Raw genomic sequence first — 20569 nt, forward strand, 5'->3', positions numbered from 1 at the left:
TCCAGGTGGCAACACACACACTCTCAAACAAATCAGATATGTCGTCAAAAAAAAGAACTTGCATTTATCCATCACCTTTTCCCACATCAGGCCATCCCCAAAGCGCTTCATGTCCAATTAAGCACTTTTGAACTGAAGTCACGGTTATAATGTAGGAAACACGGCAGCCAATTTTCACAGAGCAAATTCTATTTTTGCGCAAAGACATTATATTTTGATGAAGAACACGGCACCATTTCAAAACGACTTGTATGGCAAAATAAGACAAACAGCAATGATGAGAACAGACACCCGTGGAGAAGACAAAGACGTCTTTTGTTTGGTATAACGTTGCCCCCTCCGTCCTCGATAAATCCCATGGGAGATCAACTCATCGAAGTGATGAAATCAATAATGACAACCCTTATAAGCACAACTAATCAGAGATAGGTTTGCTTGGATATCCCTTCATTTGTAAGCAACCCAATTAGGTATGGCGATTAACAGGGATGTTAGTTGTCAGACCAATAGCCGTACTATCAAACTGCATAAATTTACAGCCATCCTTACCATGGTTGCTGCTGATTCCTGGGCTGATCAATGAATGGACCAACTCTTTGCCTTGAGGATGTAACGTTTCCCTTCCCTGGCGCAGACTCATTTTTCCTGGAGTCACCGGCTGATGGTCATCACTGTTTGCTACCGAGGCTATCAAGGGCAAAAAAAGTCAGCCAGTTAGTGACCTCGTTTGGCTGAAGGTTTTCTCTTCACAGATAAAACTGAGAAAAGCAGGAAAGTTTCAGTTAGACACCTATTTCAAAACTAATATCGTTTACCACATTTTGCTATTGAGCAAGGCAAAATGAATGCACTCCAATGTTGCCACGAACTCACAGATGATAATCAATTATGAGTTTAACAGTACCAAAATAAATCTGATCATGATACTGCACTATAAATGCAGTTTCCTCCATCACATGGACATGTATATCCAATAAATTAACTGGCTACTGCAAGCCAGATCCACATCAGAACCGACATGGAAATTTCAGGACACTATATGCAGTGTTTATATTTTCCTAACTATATAAATTTATATTACTATAACAACTTTTATTTATATAGAGGCTTTAACGTAGTATAATGTCTCAAGACGCTTCACAGGAGCATTATAAAACAAAATGTGACACCGAGCCACACAAGGAGATATTAGGGCAGGTTGGTCAAAGATGTAGGTTTCAAGGAGTGTCTTAAAAGATGAGAGGTTTAGGGAGGGAATTCCACAGCTTGAGGCCTAGATAGCTGAAGGCACAGCTACCAATGGTGGAGCAATTAAAATTGGGGATGCTCAAGAGGCCAGAATTTGAGGAGCATAGTTATCTCAGAGGGTTGTGGAGCTGAGGAGATTACAGAGATGGGGCGGGGTGAGGCCGTGGAGGGATATGAACCCAAGGATAAGCGTTTTGAAAATCGAGGCATTGCCGGACTGAGGGGCCGATGTAGGTCAGCGAGCACAGGGGTGATGGGTGAGCGGGACTTGGTGCAAGTAAGGACACAGGCAGCAGAGTTTTGGATGACCAAGGTTACAGTTGGTTATCTACAGTATTGCTAAAATGGTTTAAATGATAAAGTTGCATTTTTTTTCCCCCAAATTAGATTTTGGATCAAGATCACATCTTGAAAACTTTGAATTTATTGCAGGTTGAGCTCCCCTTGAAGCATTGTCTACCACTCCCTACCACCGAGTCAAGTAAATAAGCAGACAGGAGATTGAAACTCGCATCTTCTTGGCTTGTCCAGCTAAGCCAGTCACAACTTCAACCAATGCAGCCACTGGAAGCTCCAACATTTGTCACCTTTTTCTTCAGCTAAGTTTTCTTCTGTGCCTTTCAATATTCCAATAGGCCCACAGAACAATTCTTACCCGAAAGACTAGAAATGTTTCTAAACAGTTTTTTAAAATAAAAAGTTATCTTGCTCAAAGTAGTTTCCAAGATGGCTTGATGACCAGTCATCAAGATCCACGGCGCAGCCCTCGTCAATGAGGACCATTTCCCTTGCCTCAGAACCTATCAACAAAAGCAGATATTGATGAGGAGATTCAACAGCACCTCCAGTGCACTAGTGACGCCTGAGGAAAAGTGTGTTCGAAGACCAGGCCCTCAAATCTACCACCAAGCTCATGGTCTACAGGGCAGTAGTAATACCTGCCCTCCTGTATGGTTCAGAGGCATGGACCATGTACAGTAGACACCTCAAGTTGCTGGAGATATATCACCAACAATGTCTCTGCAAGATCCTACAAATCCCGAGAGGACAGGCGCACCACCATCGGGGTCCTCGTCCAGGCTAACATCCCCAGCATTGAAGCACTGACTGCACTCGATCAGCTCCGCTGGGCAGGCCACATAGTTTGCATGCCAGGCACGAGACTCCCAAAGCAAGTGCTCTATGCAGAGTTCCTTCACGGCAAACGAGCCAAAGATGGGCAGCGAAAACGTTACAAGGACATCCTCAAGGCCTCCCTGATCAAGTGCGGCATCCCCACTGACACCTGGGAGTCCCTGGCCAAAGACCGCCCTAAGTGTCGAAAGTGCATCCGGGAGGACGCTGAGCACCTTGAGTCTCAACGCCGAGAGCATGCAGAAATCAAGCGCAGGCAGCGGAAGGAGCGTGCGGCAAACCAATCCCATCCACCCCGTCCCACCTGTGACAGAGACTGTGGCTCTCATATTGGACTGTCAGCCACCAAAGAACTCACTTCAGGAGTGGAAGCAAGTCTTCCTCGATTCCGAGGGACTGCCTGTGATGATGATGGTTTCCAAGACAAATTCACATCAAGTCGACTTGTCAAAAATAGCATCTCTGATTAAGCACACCAGTCTCATCATCTTATATTTAAATATTTAATATTTTGCAGGATGTTTTTACATAACTAAACAGGTTGACTGCTCACTGAACCTGTTCAGCTTATTTTCAGGAGGGCATTATGATGAATCACATTCTCATCTAAAAAAGAAATTTCAATAATGTTTGAAACATATAAACACTCTGTTCCATTTTAAAATCATAAGTGCTTGTGCGGTTTCAATTTTATCTTATGAATACATGCTCGGTTATTCATTGAGTTTTTCAACTGCTTCTATTCCAATCTAACCACTCCTTGAAAGCAGTGTCTGGCTAGGTCAAAGGACAGGTGATGACAGGCATGGAAATTCAGGTATTCTGACCTGAATTTTTCACACATTTAAAAACAATCTTCAAACTAATCCAAAAAAGTTCAACAGACCAGTTTAAAAATATAGAATAATGAATACCCATGAAATGATTAAACAGCAATCATGTGATGGTCCCCTATAGAACATCACAAGAGTTAAACTTTAGATGTCCGTACACATTCTATGTATCCTAAAATGAAATCACTGCCTTATAATCACTTCTATTTAAAATTTTTCTTTCCTAAGACAGTGGTGAGCTGCTGGGCCGTTTCATCACATTTTGCTTTATTTTTCTTCCCTGCCACCAACAGCAATTATGGGAGACATTAGCACGGGCAATGCATGCTCACAATAACCAGACCCTGACTGCAGAATTACCACCATGGCGCTGTGCAGCTCCGGGGAAACTGCAAACACACTGGGCAACCACTTTTGAATTTTCGGTTTTTCTACTGCAACGCTGAAACACACACTAAACATGACAATCATTTTTAAATGCTCAAAATGTCAGTAGTAGTTTTATGACTAAAATATCAACACTAAACCATTAAAATAAGCACATTAAGTAGCGGAGAGAGAAGGCTTAAATTCTTAATCACATCCTATCCCACCCCCAAACCCAGACTTTTTTGATTTCCCATTTGACATGACACAAAACTTCACATTCTTTTCCCAGCTAGTTATTTTTTCAAAATTTAAAATAAGGATTAAAAACTTGCCTTCTTTCCTCCTGCTGGTTCGAACAGTAAATTGATAGCGGGAGCAAACTCCTAAAATACTCTTTTAATTGGTTGAAAATAGGCTTTAAAAGTTGCTTCCCCACCCCAGACCAATGCGGAGGGCAGACATTGGAGACGAGCCACAGATAAATCTTTGATGTATTTTTTACACGTTAAAATGCAGAATAAGCTCTGCTGGAGAACAAGTTAACTTGCCCCAGCGGTTGGGAAGGTTTGTGTCGGCAATAATCACTCAACTGTGTCAGCAATTCCCCAAATAAACAGACAGGTTGCAGATTAAATGTTGCACCCTCGGTCAGGAAGTTTGACTATACCTCTGCCTCACTCATTCCATGAAATGTACATTGACCTTCAGCAGGAATAATTTAAAGGCAATAATTAATCTCCACCATCCCCACTTTAATCATTTTCATGTGGTTTGTGAATGCTGTACAATTGCAACAACAAAAATTCCTAAACCAACATTGTCAAGATTAACAGGCAACACATTTCGCTTCATTAATATTTTCTCTTCTGAATGAAATCAGGGCACCTAAAATATTTAAAAATTCCCCTTTAATACTTAGAATCATAGATCACAGAATGGTTACAGCACAGGAGGCGGCCAGTCAACCCGACCAATCCATGCCAGCTCTCTGCAAAAGCACTTAAAGTTAGTCTCACACCTCCGCCCTTTCTCCTGAGACTTGTTTTTTTGTTCAGCTACTTACCCAAGTCCCTTATGAAAGCTAGGATTGAGTCTGCCCCCACCTCGCTTTCGGGCAGTTAATCTTGCCCAAGAGATATATTTGCTCATGTTCACATCTTTCACTACCAACAAGAAAAGGATAAGCCGTCCGTTTCGATTTTAACTGCAGATCTGCAGCTTTCACTTGAGGGCGCCAGAGAGCTACAAGTAAATGTCTTTGGCTCTCGATCTCCATTTCCTTCAGTCAGTTCTCATCCTCCGCTCATATCCATGCTCTCCTGCTTTTACCAGTTGTGTGTTCGTTGAACCGGGAGACTTTGGCTTCTGCCAACACATTTTCTCTGCTTTCAGCGTGAGAAGCAGGAGTCATGCAAAGCGAAACATGCAAATGTTGAACCATCTTGTGAAAATTCTTGCCGACAAGTGGAAAAAAAATACACCACCAAAAAAGAAACAATGCAAATTGGCAAGACTTGCATTTAGTGTTTTAACATTTCCCTCCAGATTGCCCATTCACTCACAAATGAGGCCCTTGCCATCCACTACTTAGAAACTACAACAGGACAATTGGCCCAAGCAGCCTCTGTTGCCACTTCTATTCACATTTATCCACCCTGTTCCCAGATCCTGTCAACCCCATTTCTTTCATGCACATATCCAATTTACTCTTGCATGTTTATCAAGTTTCTGCCTCAATAACCTGTATTTATACAACACCTGTAATGTAGTGAAACGTCCCAAGGCGCTCACAGGAGTATCCCAAGACAAAAACTTTGACATCGAGTCACCCAAGGAGATATTAACACAGGTGACCAAAAGCTTGGTCAAAGAGGTCGGTTTTAAGGAGCATCTTAAAAAGAGAGAGGTCGAGGGGTTTAGGGAGGGAGTTCCAGAACTGAGGGCCCAGGCAACAGAAGGCACAGCCACCGATGGTTAAGCAATTATATTTCCCCAGAGGGCAGAATTAGAGAGCGCAGACATCTCGGGGGGGTTGTGGGGCTGGAGGAGATTACAGAGATCGGGAGGGGCGAGGCCCTGGAGGGATTTGAAAATAAGGATGAGATTTTAAAATCGAAGCATTGCTTAACCAGGAGCCACTGCAGGTCAGCGAGCACAAGGGTGATGGGTGAGCAAGACTCTGAATTCCACAGCCTCACACACTCTGTGTAGGGCTGTCTCCCTCCCTGTTCCATAAATCGATAGCCCCTAATTTTGACCCTCAACTACTGCTGTTTCTTTGCTCCCTGCAACATCCTTTCGTAATGTTAAACAATTCTATTGTATCGCCACCGAATCTGCATTGTTTTAACCAAAAAAGATGCACTTATTTCCCAGTCCTTCCTCGATCTGACTTGCGTCATACCAGGGAGCATCCGAGTGGAGCTGCATTATAGCCTCTCACGTCTCAATAGCGGTCTTCTTATGTGAAGTCAAGCTTTCAGATATGCCCATCATTATCTCTGGTCTGTGATCTTCATACCTCGAGATCAATCCTAGAATTCTAAAAGCTTTTAAAACAAAAACAGCCGTACTCTCAAATCTCTGCTCTTCCACAGCCTGCTTCCATTCAGAGTATAATTTTTCTTTTAATGCATCACCTCACATGTATTGACTCTGAATTCATCTACAGCCCATTGCCTGCTCCCATGAACACGCCTTCGCAGTTTCCTTTGGTCTTCTAAAGAATCAACACCTTCTATTTTAGTATCATCTGTAAATTTTGACACCAGTGCCTTTACACCTCGATCCAAATTACTGATATTCACAGTAACCATATCTAACCACTGAAAATCTGAAGCAGTCCATGCCCGAAAACAGCAAGGCCTGGACAACATTCAGGCTTGGCTGAGGAGGCAAATAACAGTCGCGCCACACAAGTGCCAGGCAATGACTAGCTCCAACTGGCGAGAGTCTAACCATCGCCCCATGATTTTCATCTTCACCATCAAAGGCAGTCCCTCGAAATCAAGACAGACTTGCTTTCCACTCTAAACATGGGTTCTTAGGTGACTGAACAGTCTGATATGAGATCCACAGACTCTGTCACAGGTGGGACAGACAGCCGTTGAGGGAAGGGGAGGGTGGGACAGGTTTGCCGCACGCTCCTTCCGCTGTCTGCGCTTGATTTCTGCATGCTCTCGGCGCCGAGACTCGAGGTGCTCAGCGCCCTCCCGGATGCTCTTCCTCCACTTAGGGCGGTCTTTGGCCAGGGACTCCCAGGTGTCGGTGGGGATGTTGCACTTTATCAGGGAGGCTTTGAGGGTGTCCCTGTAACGTTTCCTCTGCCCACCTGGGGCTCGTTTGCAGAGTAGAGCGCTTGCTTCAACAGCATTACCATCGCCGAAGCCCCCACCATCAACATCCTGGGGGTCACCATTGACCAGAAACTTAACTGGACCAGCCACATAAATACTGTGACTACAAGAGCGGGTCAGAGGCTAGGTATTCTGCGTTGAGTGTCTCACCTCCTGACTCCCCAAAGCCTTCCCACCATCCACAAGGCACAAGTCAGGAGTGTGATGGAATACTCTCCACTTGCCTGGATGAGTGCAGCTCCAACAACACTCGAGAAGCTCGACACCATCCAGGACAAAGCAGCCCGCTTGATCGGCACCCCATCCACCACCTTCAACATTCACTCCCTCCACCACCGGCGCACCGTGGCTGCAGTGTGTACCATCTACAAGATGCACTGCAGCAACGCGCCAAGGCTTCTTCAACAGCACCTCCCAAACCCGCGACCTCTACCACCTAGAAGGACAAGGGCAGCAGGCGCATGGGAACACCATCACCTCCACGTTCCCATTCCGAGTCACACACCATCCTGACTTGGAAATATATCGGCCGTTCCTTCATCGTCGCTGGGTCAAAATCCTGAAACTCCCTCCCTAACAGCACTGTGGGAGCACCTTCACCACACGGACTGCAGCGGTTCAAGAAGGCGGCTCACCACCACCTTCTCAAGGGACAATTAGGGATGGGCAATAAATGCCGGCCTTGCCAACGACGCCCACATCATGGAACCAAAAAATAAACTGCCTTTAACCCTTACTTTTTTTTCCACCTTCCTTTTAATCCAGTTTGCTATCCTCCGCTTAATTCCACGTCCCTTAATCTTCTCCAGTAATCTCTTGTGGTACCTGGTCAAAAGCTTTCCTAAAGTCTCCCTCGGGATTCTTGGATGTAATGTCAAGCCCTGGTGCTTTAGTCTTCCCACTTCACTAACATATAAACTTTTCCTTTTATCCATCATATCATTCATCTTGCTCTTAACCAATTCAGGATTGGTCATGTCCTCTCCAATATCCTTCTCGTTAGTCAAAGCTGAAGAGTACTCATTAAATACCGCTGCCATTTTTTTGATCAACTACAAATCGACAACCCTCTTCCCGCATCATCTACAAACTGACCATCCTCCTCTCGCTCGGGTCCTTAGTGTGGATGGTTTCATTAAAATCCTGGCTCTGACCGAACCTCAGTTGATAGGTGGTGCATTCTTGCCCGGCACTGAAGCCACCCTACCTGGCTCAACTTTCCACCATTTGCCTCGCCTAAACGTGCATGGTGGCATGGCCCCCACCAAGTCACACCTTGGTCTCTCCCGCCACTTCTCTGGTACGCAGTCCTCCTTCAAGCACCTCACCTTGCTCCACTCTGCTCATCTCCTCTTTAAAACCTGAGCTGTTTACCAACCACTCAGCCCAGTGTCCTGTCTCAGTCACTGCACTGAACAACTCCTCATTGCCGATTTCAATCTCATGCTCAACTCGCCTTGCCCTCTCGCCTCTGAACCAATTGTTCTCCTGTCCTCTCCAAGCTTCCTCCCGCTTCCATATAAAATCTTCCGACTTATATTCACGGCACCTCCCAACCTTGCCTTCTCACTCCATCTCCAATCACTTCCTTGTAACCCTCAGCACTGAAACCCGCCCCACCCCTTCTTCCAGCCTCACTCCCTTCTGCACCACCCAGGGGGAAACTCCTCCAAGTCACTTCCAGGTGCATTTTCAAACTCCCAAATGCCTAGCATTTAGCCTTCCACTCACAACTGGTGGTGGCTGGTGTGCAACGGCCACCCCACATTAAAGGAATTCCACCTCATGGACCCCTGTGAACTTATTTTTTTTGGTGTGGAAGTGGATCATCTTGACACGAGGGACTGCCGAGATATACTCAACAATACGACTGCCACTGCCAATTTGCTCAACCACTGCTTCACCTCCACTGTCGTTACACTTATCTCCAACAAAATCTTACATTCACATTACTCCCCCTAGAATGGCCCCCCATTTTCACACCCTCATACCCAAGAGCACAGACTGAAGTGTAACTGATGCACAACTGGTTGAGCCATTGATAACCAGATCTGGCTGGAGCACATTGTACCTCTTCCTCCTCTGCCAAAACCACCCACTACTCCAGCTTCATCCTGGAGAGCAAAGATAAGCCCAGGCTTCCTTCGCCGCTATCAACCACCAACTTAAACCCCTCTCCCCTGCCCCTTCCGTCATCACCTCCACAAATACGGCTGGCTCAAAGGACAGTGAAAGTAATTATTCACAGGCTTGACTGTTTAAGACTCCAGACGGAGAAGCTGAACTAGGCAGCAATGGGCTGTGATAAAAGGTAGCACGGGTATCCACCATGACCATTTTCCACAGTAAAAGCCCGACGCCACTTCACGCGAGAAACACGGAACATATTTTCAGATGCGTTCAACGAACTGAGAAACCAACACGTGTGCGTAACTTTTGCAGGTGAAGGATACTTCTGGATCAGCGCGACCCAGTCACCCGACATCGACATGCACAGAATTCAAAAACGTCACCCACCATGTGTCTACCCCAGATCATACATCCAGTGGTGCGGCGACAATGCAGAATAAATGACCAAAGTTCAGATTCATGAAAGGATAACAGCAAGGAGGAAGTCACTGGTACATTTTATCTCTTCTGCTTTTTGGCACATCCATCTGCTTCGTGGATTTTGCGAGCAAGATTCACAACCTAATGCATTCACGTCCCAATTTACTCAGTGACAGTCTGAAGCACAAATTTTACCATGCGTGAACAAGTACCCTGCAGCAAATGAAGCACTTGAAACATCCAGCATAGAACAGACAGAATAAATTACATAGACATAGAACACTATCCCAGGTCAAAAATATATTCAAAATCCCAATTATGTATCCTGCACATATATATATTTTTTGGTTTGTAAATTTGGACGGAAGAGATGTCAGGAAATTAAATATAAAACCCAGCCTGTATCACGTTTGCTGATCCAGGAATACCCTGTGCTAGCTGATAACCATTAAAACTCCAGGAATAATGCAGACAGTGTAAATACCAAATATGCAATGCTGAACACAATTTTTAGGTTGAATTATTTTACGATAATATTTTCATTCATGCCCTGCACTACATCATCAAAATATTTCAGACAATTTTTTTTTAGATGCACGGTGTTTTGTGTGGACCAAATGTAATTATCCAATACTTTTCAGCAGTAATTTCAAAGTCAAGGCACGTTGTCCTGATCAAGGTGCAGTTTCTATTTCCAGCTGTACATTGGAAACTCACCCCCCCCCCTACCCCCGCCACTCTATCCTCCCAAAAGTCCCAGCAATGCTCCACAGAAGTGGTTTCACAAAATGAAAGTGACTTACTTGATAATCCTTGTAAGTCTCTGATCTCTCCATGATGCTGTTGGTGCAATGCAACATACACAATGGGCAGCAGCAAGGTCCACCAGAGGGAAAGTTAGGAAGGAGAATAAGTGAAGAAAGAAACATGGGAGGAAGGGGACACAACAAGGTAAAATGGGTTAGCACAATGTGCAATATTGCGGAAAGCATAAAACTTTTAAAGCAAAAATGTTATCCAGTTTGTTAGGTCAAGCACATGAATGCTGCTAAGGGAGCTTACAAAAGACACATCAGTTTCTCATCAGTCAAGGAGGAGTCTACCATGAGGAGAGCTGGCGCCAGGAGTCAGTGTTCCCGAATCTGAATTTAAAATGACACCAAAAGCAGTTGTACTTGATTAAATACTCACCTGGACTGTGCATTATTTAACGACGGTCTTGGATACAAATCAGGTGATAAAACAAGTGCAGACCCTTTCACTCAGAAACCCTTATTTAGGCAATGTAAAACTAAGTAAAAGAAAAAGGTTTCAGTGGAGATTTTCACAGTTAAATCAATATCCATTAGTCCTACTTAAAGCAAGAGATATTGGGCTGCATTTTCAAATGGTGCCTACTCTATTCATTAGTTATGGAGCTCAAGTCCTTTGGGAACCAAGGGGAGAGCAAGGAGGACATTGACAAACTTCTCACCAATGCCCTTTTGTTACTTCTGACAAAACGATAAAATTAGGGATAGATACACTAAAGTGGTTTTGCTCCGACAACTGATTATCCCAGAACTCTATTCAGTTAGTCGCATTCAGTAGCTACAGCTCGGGGTGGAATTTCCTGTGTATTTGTGCCGAGACACACGTAAATCGGGGTATAGAGTAAATACCCGGGAAAGTTAGAAAGGGGAATGCATGAGGAAGAAAGATGGAAGAGAGAGAGAAGTCGTGAACTGTGTTGTGCACTTAATTGTGCTACGCCCGAATGTCCTTGTCCAGCTATCGATTCCTGCTCATTATAATGACTCTGCCGACAGGCTTAAGGGCTGTGCACACAAATTTCCTGCAACTTCGCTTGATCAAAACGGATGTAAAATTAAGCCCACAATTTCAGGTAGAGCAAGAAAGCTTTTTTTCTGCGGTTTTATTGCGATTGAGTTTTTTTCCTGCTTATCCCCAGAGACTGTATTTTCTGTTTCTTTGAATGCAGTTTTATGGGATCAGTACAAATCACGTCATTCAAAAGCTTCCACGATTGCATGTTCTTAATCATGCTGTGCGTAATAAGCATGATATCTAATTCTCATACTCAAATTCAGTGCTTTCCTTGGGCCCCGATTCTTTACACTGATTTCCGCTCGTTTATGCCCATTTTTATGTTAATCAGATTTGCAGGAGATGTGTGTGTAATGAACATTAGTAAAATGGCCACACAATTGGGAGTAACTCCAGGTGTAACTTCCTGTTCACAGGAAATCCAATCCCATATCAAATTTATGATGAACAGCAGATGCAAGAAATAGCTTGCACAAACTTCATTAAGTACTTCAACAAGAGCACATGTCCTAACTTCTAACAAGCAATGCTGAATCATATAGCTACGCCCAATTCAGACTGATCAAATGTGATATATCAATAATACGTGAAGCAAAGGATGCACAGATAGCTCTAGAACACCTGTTCCAAGTGAACGGATTCTCGCCCTCAAACCAGTACAACCAGATTTGGCAGCAGAAAAGAGAGGTCATTGTTAAATTAACAGCAAGCGTAGACACTGAAAACTTGTTTTGCATGGAGGAGAGTTCTCCCATTGTCATGACCAACATTTATCGCTCAACCAACACCAGCAAAATCACATTATCTGATCATTATCTCATTGCTGTCTGTCGGACCTGCATGTGCACAAATCATAAGAACATAAGTACATAAGAAATAGGAAAAGGAGTAGGCCATACGGCCCCTCGAGGCTGCTCCACCATTTAATAAGATCATGGCTGATCTGATCATGGACTCAGGTCCACTTCCCTGCCCGCTCCCCATAGCCCCTTATTTCCTTATTGTTCAAGAAACTGTCTATTTCTGTCTTAAATTTATTCAATGACCCAGCTTCCACAGCTCGCTGAGGCAGTGAATTCCACAGATTTTCAACCCTCAGAAGAAATTCCTCCTCATCTCTGTTTTAAATGGGCAGCCCCCTATTCTAAGGTCATGCCCTCTAGTTCTAGTCTCCCCCATCAATGGAAACATCCACCTTGTCAAGCCCCCTCACAATCTGATGTGTTTCGATAAGATCACCTCTCATTCTTCTGAATTCCAATTCTCAACCTTTCCTCATAAGTCAACCCCCTCATCCCCGGAATTAACCGAGTGAACCTTCTCTGAACTGCCTCCAAAGCAAGTATATCCTTTCGTAAATATGGAAACCAAAACTGCACGCAGTATTCCAGGTGTGGCCTCACCAATACCCTGGAAAACTGTAGCAAGACTTCCCTGCTTTTATACTCCATCCCCTTTGCATTAAAGGCCAAGATTGGCCTTCCTGATCACTTGCTGTACCTGCATACTATCCTTTTGAGTTTCATGCACAAGTACCCCCAAGTCCCACTGTACTGCGGCACTTTGCAATCTTTCTCCATTTAAATAATAATTTGCTCTTTGATTTTTTTTTTCTGCCAAAGTGCATGACCTCACACTTTCCAACATTATACTCCATGCGCCAAATTTTTGCCCACTCACTCAGCCTGTCTGTGTCCTTTTGCAGATTTTTTGTGTCCTCCTCACACATTGCTTTTCCTCCCATGTTTGTATCGTCAGCAAACTTGTCTATGTTACACTCAGTCCCTTCTTCCAAGTCGCTAATATAGATTGTAAATCTGCTGCGTTGCCCTGTATTACAACAATGATTGCACTTCATTAGATGTGAAGCGCCTTGGGACATCCAATGGTTGTGAAAGACAATATAAATGCTGCAACAAACGAAAGATGCTGCGGAGGCTGGAAATCAGAGAGAGAAAAAAAACAGAAAATGCTGGAAATACTCAGCGGGTTAGGCAGCACCCATGGAGAGAGAACAGAGTTCACATTTAAGGTCAGAACTGCAAATTCTTTACTTCTTTGGGTTAACCTGCTACACCTCTTTCGTGATTCAATTACAGACTATCTTAAATAGTCACCGTCTATTCATCATTCTTAATTCAGTGGGCTTCAGTAAAGTTGGATTCCTGTCTACCTCTTTCAGGAATATTGGAGTGTAAATGGTGATAGCAACGGCCCTCCACAGTTCAAGCAAGTCAAAATTCAACGCCAGTACCACAGAACTGAAGCATTCCTTGGGAGATTAAGTATGACTAGATTTGTTTGGGACTGAAAGTTGAGCTTCTCTTCTGGTTGATTTCCCTGTTACAGCAAAATTGCCCCAAAGATGGTGGACCATATCATCATTATAGGCAGTCCCTCGGAATCTAGGAAGACTTGCTTCCACTCTTAGCATGAGTTCTTAGGTGGCTGAACAGTCCAATACGAGAACCACAGTCTCTGTCACTGGTGGGATAGATAGTCGTTGAGGGGAAGGGTGGGTGGGACTGGTTTGCCGCACACTCCTTCCGCTGCCTGCGCTTGATTTCTGCATGCTCTCGGCAATGAGACTCGAGGTGCTCAGCGCCCTCCCGGATGCTCTTCCTCCACTTCGGGCAGTCTTTGGCCAGGGACTCCCAGGTGTCAGTGGGGATGTTGCACTTTATCAGGGAGGCTTTGAGGTTGTCCTTCTAATGTTTCTGCTACCCACTTTTGGCTCGTTTGCTGCGAAGGAGTTCCAAGTAGAGCGCTTGCTTTGGGAGTCTCGCGTCTTGCATGCGGACAATGTGGCCTGCCCAGCGGAGCTGATCAAGTGTGGTCAGTGCTTCAATGCTGGGGATGTTGGCCTGGTCGAGGACGCCAACGGTGGTGCATCTGTCCTCCCAGGGAATTTGTAGGATCTTGCGGAGACATCGTTGGTGGTATTTCTCCAACAACTTGAGGTGTCTGCTGTACATGGTCCATGTTTCTGAGCCATACAGGAGGGCGGGTATTACTACAGCCCTGTAGACCATGAGCTTAATGACAGTTTTGAGGGCCTCAAAACACTTTTCCTCAGGCTGCCCTGGTACCGGGATCAGATGCTGTATTCGCTGTTCATGATGCGGTCTCCTCTAGATTGGGGAGATCAAACGTAGATTGGGTGACCGCTTTATGGAACATCGACTTTCAGTCTGCAAGCGTGACCCCGAACTTCCGGTCAATTTCCGCTTTAGTTCTCCGCTCCATCCTCCTTCAGTGCTCCAATGAAACTCAACGCAAGCTTGAGGAACACCGCCTCATCTTTCGATTAGGCACTTTTCAGCCTTCCAGACTCAACATTGAGCTCAACAAATACCCGCTGCCCCCATTTTTTCTGGACTGATTCTGCTATTCCCATTTACACCTCCTCTGGACCCATCCTTTGTTTTTTCACTTGTCCCATTACCACCCTCTTTTTGCCTTGCCCCATCATCCCTTTTGTCATTTAATCTTTCCGATCTTCCACCTGATCACCGAACCTCCCTTTGGTTTGTTCTGCCCCTGCCCCTTTCCCTGCTTAAAACCTCTTACATCTCGAACATTTTCCAGTTCTGACTACTCGGTTTCTCTCTCCACAGATGCTGCCTGAACTGCTGAGTGTTTGCAGCATTTTCTGTTTTTATTTCGGTTCCTCCAGCACTACAATATTTAAATAGCAACTTTCCCTCTGCCTGGGCTCTGAGCTCCCATTGCTGCAGTAAGATCAGATACCTGTATAGCCCAAGCAGGACAGATGCAAGGAAAGGAGGTTTAAAATCAGCTGAGTGTGTCAGGGCTCAAGTCAGGAAGCAATATTATCACAGAGCTCGAGGGGTTAGGCAACAGTTGATGAGGATGTGTTGGTTGAAACACCCAAGACAAAAATGTACTTGAATATTTAAACCAAAATAAAATGAGATGAGTCTTTCCAGCAATTCCAGTTTTCCTCAATTTCTATTTTACTATGTCTGGTTTATCCTCATTTTCAGCTCTTACGGGCACCACAGGATGTTAAGCTCCTCATTGAACATGTATTTGCTAACCCGCCAGAATTCTCTGCATGCTTTGAAGTTATAGACACTTCCACTGGTTCGAGTTTGATTCCCATGACATCCGAATTGCAGGTTCCCACCAGTGACTCGAGTTCAACGACTTCACATCTACGCATCTAAATTTAGTCTTCGCCCCTTAACTTTCCCCATTTGTTTGTCTTGCTGTCAGAGTAATTCAATAGTTGGTGATCCCGCAATCTTGCTGATCACTTTCACAATCTAGTTCTATTCCTCTGGACAGTCCAGACCCCAAGCTCTCCTCTCCCTTTAAATGATGCCAATAACCGAAGATCAAAAGAAAAAACAGTGCAGGGAATCTATAAACAACATTCTGCAAAACGTGGGGCCTAAAAATACATCTCTTGTGAAGTTTCCCTTGAGCAAAGGGCAATTTCCCAGATTAATTTACCCTCTCAGGTACTGTCCCCCCCTCCCTCAAATCTACCATCACCCCTCTGTTCAAAAAACCAACCCTTGACCCCTCCGACCTTGCAAAGAACCGCCCCATCTCCACCCTCCCTTTCCTCTCCAAAGTGCTTGAGCGTGTTGTCGCCTCACAAATCCGAGCCCCATCTTTCCCGCAACGCCATGTTTGAATGCCTCCAATTCGGTTTCCACCCCTGCCACAGTTCCAAAACGGCTCTCATCAAAGTCACAAATGACATCCTTTGTGACTGACAAAGGTAAACTATCCCTCCTCGTCCTTCTTGACTTGTCGGCAGCCTTTGATACAGTTAACCACTCCATCCTTCTCCAACGCCTCTCCACCAACGTCCAGCTGGGTGGGACTGCACTCGCCTGGTTCCATTCTTATCCATCTAATCGTAGCCAGAGAATCTCCGACAACGGCTTCTCTTCCCGTTCCCACATCGTTACCTCTGGTGTCCCCCCAGGATCTATCCTTGGCCCCCTCCTATTTCTCATCTACATCCTGTCCCCTTGGCGACATCATCTGGAAACACAGCGTCAGTTTCCACATGTACACTGACAACACCCAGCTCTACCTCACCACCACTTGTCTCGACCCCTCCACGGTCTTTAAATTGTCAAACCGCTTGTCCGACATCCACATCTGGATGAGCTGAAATTTTCTACAATTAAATATTGGGAAGACTAAAGCCATTGTTTTCGGTCCTCGCCACAAATTCCGATCCCGAGCCAGTGACTCCATCCGTCTCCTGTCTGAAGCTGAACCACACTGTTCGCAACCTTGGTGTCATACTTGACCCTGAAATGAGCTTCTGGCAACATATCCGCAGCATCTGTAAGACCACCTATTTCCAGCTCCGTAACATCGCCCGTTTGCGCCCTTGCCTCAGCTCAGCCACTGCTGAAACCCTCATCCATGCCTTTACGATTCCAACACACTCCTGGGCTTGCCTCCCACATTCCGCCCTTCGTAAACTTGGTGATCCAAAACTCCATTGTCCATGTCCTAACTCACACCAAGTCCCGCTCACCCATCGCCATTGGCTCCCGGTTAAGCAAGGCCTCAATTTCAAAATTCTCATCCTTGTTTTCAAATCCCTCCATGGCCTCACCCATCGGCGTCAAATTTTGTGTCTTGTAGCACTCCTGCGAAGCGTCTTGGGACGTTTTATTATGTTAAAGGTGCCATCTAAATACAGTTGAATTGACATGCCTATGTTACACATGGTGCCTGATCCAATCAGGAATAATCACAGAAAACCCACTGAGTGTCGATTGCACTCCTATCCTTCACCTCCTTCCCAGCCACTCCGATGTTTGAACACTGGGCATGTTCAGCCCTTTACGCTTGCCGAGCTGAAATACTGATATGCAAAAAATAGTGTTCCGAGATTGGTCTAAATCCACCAATTAGGGAGCAGCCTTTTCTGGTCCTCCACGCCCTGCGAGTTTCCATAGCTGCAGCCGAGCTGCTCATCTGACCCCTAGTTCCTGGTCATATCAAGCGTCAATTTCACCTCCAAACGAAACTAACGAATGAATATAGGATATGTGCTTGGTGTAAGCAGTGGATGAAAAATGCTTGCTGCAAAGTGTTGTGTATTGTGCTGGTACATTAAATGTATGATAAGTAAAATGGTGCACTACAGAGGGCGCTGTAGTGGGAGACCTGAAAGTACCTGCACGAGGCAGTATAAAAGGCTGCCCACCACACCTGTGGAGCACTCTGGAGCTGTTCAATAAAGGACTACGGTCACAGCAGTTAGATCAACACCAGACCGTGTGGAGTCAGTGATTTGTGTGCTACATACACCACATTGGCGACAAGGAAGCAGACGAACTCCACCCAACCATGGCTACTCTGGGCTCACTAAAGGTTTTTACGATGGGCAATGATTGGGAGGCCTTTACGGAAAGGCTCGAGTACTACTTCACAGCAAACCTGACGGAGGACACGAACGCACTGAGAGGGAAGCGTAAGGCGCTATTGCTTTCCAGTTGTGGCAATGAGGTTTACTGTCTCGTCAGGGATTTGCCGGCACCCGGGAGCGCCAGGGACAAGTCATACGAGGAGCTGGTCGCACTCATTCGTGACCAACTGAAACCGAAGGTGAGCATCCTCACTGCCAGATACAAATTCTACATCACTGCAGGCCCAAGGGCCAGGATGTCACTAAATATGCTGCGGACCTCAGGAGACTCGCGGCGCCGTGTGATTTTGGGGCACACCTTGATGAGGCTTTGCGGGACGTTTTCGTTATGGGGATTGGCCATGAGGGCCTCCGTCACAAGCTGCTAGCCACGGAACACACAGTCACTCTGACAAAGGATATCACCATCAGCCGGGCATATATGACCTCGACGTGCAGCACCAAACAAATGATCCACACAGTCTCGAACCCGGCAGGCACTGTCCACAGGATAGCGCCCACCACGGACAAAACTGCAGAACGTGGCTCTGCCCGGGGCAGAGAGCACGGACCTCGGGATCCTGGAACTCAGAGTCCGCTGAGGGGGGCTAATCGAGTAGCACCATGCTGGCGCTGTGGAGGAAGCCATGGGGCTCACCGGTGCAGGTTTGCGCAGTATACGTGCAATACCTGCCACGTTAAAGACCACCTTCAGCGTATGTGTAAAATAAATCAGACTCACCATGTGGCTGAGGAGATGGGGGATGATCCACTGTTCAGCGAGGAGCAGGCAGATGATGAGGGGTTGGGACACCTGTGGAGCACTCTGGAGCTGTTCAATAAAGGACGGCGGTCAGAGCAGTTCGACCAACACCACACTGTGTGGAGTCAGTGACTTGTGTGCTACATACACCACAAAGAGTTTTTTTTCCCTTGTCACGACACGCAGCAGTACGTAAAAATGTATTTCAGAAAGGGTTAAACTGCAGCTGGGAGTCAGGAAAGACAACGTCCCAGAAGCACAAGTGACATGTTATATAATCAAGGAATGTACTCAACATGAAACTGTACAAACGGTCCTCCTTTCGTATATTGTTCCCCACAACTTTTGACCTGAATTAAAATCTTTCTTTGGTTGATATTTTTATGCTCAAGGCAAAGCACATTTGTACTTAAATCTACAATAGCCAGCATTCCTGGCACAGCAAAATTAACCACCTTCTACTCCACCCTAAATGCTTTCACCACAACTTCAGCAGACCTTCAGCACCTGTTACTGTCTCTTCGGAGTGAGCATACCAATTCATCCGAAACAGAGATCAGCTTTGTATCACATGGCCATTTAGAACAGGTTTGTGATGTTATCTCATGAATCACCCATGACTAGCGATTCTCACAACTTGTGTTTATGAAGCACCTTGAACGTTGTAAAACGACCCAAGGTGATTCACACAAGTGCTTTAAGACAAAACAAATACATTTGACACCAAGCCACATAAGAAATTACAGGTGACCAAAAGCTTGCTCACAGAGGTAGGTTTTAAGGAGCGTCTTAAAGGAGCAGAGAGGTAGAGATGCTGAGCTGTTTCTGGAGGAAGTTCCAGAGCTAGGGTCCAGGCAGCTGAAGGCACGGCCACCGATGGTTGAGAAATTATCAGGGATGCTCAAGAAGGCAGAATTCGAGGAGCGCAGACATCTTGGAGGGTTGTAGAGCTGAAGGAGATTACAGAGATATGGAGAGGCGAGGCCATGGAGGGATTTGCAAACAAGGATGCACACATTAGTGTTGTACCCAGAAAATCTGCACCCGAATTCTGAATCAAATGCATTAAATACTTTGCTTGGTGGTTTAAAACAATTGGTTTCTTCCAAAATTAAACCTCTGCTGCAATAAAGGACACGGATTCTCCAAATCCAGGTTTATCCAAGATTGGAAAACTACAAATGTAACTCCCCTATTTAAGGAGGTAGACAAAAAGCAGGAAACTATAGACCAGTTAGCCTAACATCTACGGTTGAGAAAATGTTGGAGTCCATTATTAAAGAAGCAGTAGCAGGACATTTGAAAAAGCATAATTCTGTCGGGCAGAGTCAGCATGGATTTATGAAGGGGAAGTCATGTTTGACAAATTTGCTGGAATTCTTTGAGGATGTAACGAAGAGGGTGGATAAAGGGAAACCAGTGGATGTGGTGTATTTGGACTTCCAGAAGTCATTTGACAAGATGCCACATAAAAGCTTACTGCACAAGATAAAAGTTCACGGGGTTGGGGGCAATATATTAGTTAACCAATCCTCTCTCCATGCTAACAGAAAACAGAGAGTCGGGATAAATGGTTCATTCTCTAGTTGGCAACCAGTAACTAGTGGGGTGCTGCAGGGATCAGTGCTGGGACCCCAACTATTTACAATCTATATTAACGATTCGGAAGAAGGGACTGAGTGTAACGTAGCCAAGTTTGCTGATGATCCAAAGGTGGGAGGGAAAGCAATGTGTGAGGGGGAGGACACATAAAATCTGCAAAAGGACATAGACAGATTAAGTGAGTGGGCAAAAATTTGGCAGATGGAGTATAATGTTGGAAAGTGTGAGGTCATGCACTTTGGCAGAAAAAAAATCAAAGAGCAAGTTATTTAAATGGCAAATGATTGCAAAGTGCTGCAGGACAGCGGGACCTGGGGGTACTTGTGCATGAAACACAAAAGGATAGTTTGCAGGTACAGCAAGTGATCAAGGCGGCCAATGGCATCTTGGCCTTTATTGCAAAGGGGGTGGGTATAGAAGCAGAAAGTCTTGCTACAGTTCTACAGGGTATTGGTGAGGCCACACCTGGAATACCGCG

At 45.4% G+C, this 20569-nt stretch overlaps 1 protein-coding gene across 7 annotated transcripts in view; it reads right to left on the reverse strand.

Moving 5' to 3' along the window:
* Positions 1 to 20569, reverse strand: part of osbpl8 (oxysterol binding protein-like 8) — a 207063-nt gene that overhangs the window by 104839 nt on the left and 81655 nt on the right. For 3 of the 7 annotated variants that reach the window (XM_070900099.1, XM_070900098.1, XM_070900101.1), the window contains 3 exons: positions 18469 to 18558; positions 10294 to 10330; positions 550 to 687 (listed from right to left, as the gene is read on the reverse strand). In XM_070900099.1, the coding sequence (XP_070756200.1) occupies positions 550 to 687; positions 10294 to 10330; positions 18469 to 18558 (265 nt within the window). The remainder of the gene's footprint in view (positions 1 to 549; positions 688 to 10293; positions 10331 to 18468; positions 18559 to 20569) is intronic. The other 4 variants (XM_070900103.1, XM_070900100.1, XM_070900104.1 and 1 more) reach the window with 2 other exon arrangements.

Source organism: Pristiophorus japonicus, chromosome 15, assembly GCF_044704955.1.
Source record: "Pristiophorus japonicus isolate sPriJap1 chromosome 15, sPriJap1.hap1, whole genome shotgun sequence".
Taxonomy (NCBI): Eukaryota; Metazoa; Chordata; class Chondrichthyes; family Pristiophoridae; genus Pristiophorus; species Pristiophorus japonicus.